The following is a 2,305-nucleotide window of genomic DNA, read 5'->3' as shown; positions in this document are numbered from 1 at the left end:
GACCAAGGACCAGATTGGGGGGTTATATCTCCACGATGGCCTTGGAACGCCTTGGGATCGAAGTGGATAATGTTGCCTAGGAAAGTCTGGAACTGTTGCCCCCACGACCCGACCCCTGATAGGCGGTTAAAGATGGATGGATGGACGTCAATGGGGCTGTCTGTGGTTACCCTGAAACCTTGCCCACATTTGTAGTCATACGTCATAAATGACTGAGATCACATGACTGATGTCACAGGCTGCTCATATGAAGTGCCAGATTTAAACTACACCATTCCTTCCATGATGTGCTTCCTTACTTCTCTCGTCCTACGGTTCATACAGTACGTGTATAAAAATGGCATCGACCGGATCCAGATCTCCTGGGCGGCTGGTTCAGTACATCGTGATCCGGTCGGATTTAATCCAGGATTTGGGCTGGACTATAGGCTCGATCATAGTTCAAGCATGCCATGCTGCTACTGCAGCCATTCACCTGAGTCAAAATGACAATGACACAAAAGAGTACCTGGCGGACCTGGACAACATGCACAAAGTGATTCTTCAGGGACCAGACGCGGCATCGCTTTTTGCCTTATCAGAGACACTGGGAGAGAGAGGCATCGCCCATAAGATTTGGTTTGAGCAACCAGAGAATATCCCCACCTGTCTGGCCCTGAAGCCTTATGTCAAAGATATGCTCCGCCCACTGCTACGCAACTTCAAACTCTTCAAATGACAGTTCTGCTGGCCTGCACGGACAGCAGAGCTGTGCACTATGGCCCTGTCTCAAGGTTGGGCCCGGGCACCACCAGGGGTCCAAATGGACCCTTTATAACTAGTGTTCAAATAAACACTGAGGATTTTACCATGTGGGATGTGTTCTGAGGCCCTTCTCTACTCCATGTACACCTACGACTGTGTGGCCATGCACAGTTCCAACCAAGTGATGGTGTGCCTGATCACGAATGACGATGAGACCGCCTACAAGAAAGCCGTGGAGAACCTGACACAATGTTGCCAGGAGAACAACCTGGCTCTTAACGTTGAAAAAAAACAATGAGCTTATCATAGACTACAGGACGCCTCGCGGAGAACACTCCCCCCTTCCAGATCGGAGGCGCTGCAGGAGGTGAAGGAGGCTTGGCAACGTCTGTACTTTCACATAACTAAAGAAGTCTGGCATGGGCCTCCAAGTGCTAAAGAGCTTTCCACAGAAGTACCACCGAGACCATCCTGAGTGGCTGCTTCACTGCTTGGTATGGTAACTCCGGCCTCAACCACAATACGGTTGAGGTCGATGAATGTTGTGCGGAATGATTCCACCCATTACTTGGTGCCGCACTATGAGCTTGTATATCTGCTATTTTTGAATAGCCAAAGAAATCTAAAATGACAGGGATGCATTCCCGGATTGAATGTGTTATGTAACTGGTGATTCTGATGTCATATCTACTGCACATTTTAATATCGCCTCAAACATGATAGAGCAGAAGAAAAAATATATAATTCTGTTCTATCAGTTATACGTCGTCGTGGCTCTGTAGGAGATAAGCCATCTAGAAATGGGTCTGTCTGTGAGTCTGTGGTTTGTTTGCTCAAAATGTGTGGTCACATTACAATCATCTGCAACACACACATGCACAAATAGCTGAATAAGCTGTTGTGATTCAAGGATATGTCATCAATCTTGAAACTTTGGAAAGAGGTAGTTCTTTGGCACTGTGTGTGTGTGTGTGTGTGTGTGTGTGTGTGTGTGTGTGTGTGTGTGTGTGTGTGTGTGTGTGTGTGTGCGCGCGCGTGTGCGTGCATGTTTAAAGGACATCTTCCACAGAGAAGACATATTGTTCATCCTCACTCAGACGATGGCAGGTCAAGGGTCAGAGTTAAAATTGAGTTAATGTAGGGCATGATGTGGTGAGGTGAAAGGTTAAAGGTCACACAATGGATGGAAGTCAAAGGCGGTCAAAAGATGTGAGTCTGTTTGTATCCATTCCCCTTCTCTCTCTTGGTTTTCTTTCTTTGTTCCTTATCCCTGGCATCCCAATAGTAGGTGCATTTCCATCAACCTGTTTTCATGCATAATCTTTAATTTGCACATAAATATGAGTGGAAATTAAAACTAAACACCTTTGCTAAATAGGTTATGATGCAACAATTACATGACCACTATTGAGTATAAGTAGAAGCCACATTAGTTTAATATCTTCCCTCATCTTTCCAAATAAACGTTTCCAATCTACACATTTAATGGTAGGTCTACCAAAGAACAAATTCAGATGATAAAATAAATGCTGAATGACACTATGTCATATCTGTCTCAAGA

At 45.4% G+C, this 2,305-nt stretch overlaps 1 protein-coding gene across 1 annotated transcript; it reads left to right on the top strand.

Moving 5' to 3' along the window:
- Window positions 1–337: 337 nt before the first annotated feature.
- LOC311048447 (putative peptidyl-tRNA hydrolase PTRHD1) lies at window positions 338–718 on the top strand (the record flags this gene model as incomplete). The annotated part of the gene is made up of 1 exon (XM_084061706.1): window positions 338–718. The coding sequence occupies one exon, from the start codon at window positions 338–340 to the stop codon at window positions 716–718; it is 381 nt and encodes a 126-aa protein (XP_083917832.1).
- Window positions 719–2,305: the final 1,587 nt, after the last annotated feature.

This window comes from Gymnoscopelus microlampas (genome assembly GCF_963454915.1).
Source record: "Gymnoscopelus microlampas genome assembly, chromosome: 7".
NCBI classification, from domain to species: domain Eukaryota; kingdom Metazoa; phylum Chordata; class Actinopteri; order Myctophiformes; family Myctophidae; genus Gymnoscopelus; species Gymnoscopelus microlampas.
This window is presented reverse-complemented; position numbering and strand designations above follow the sequence as displayed.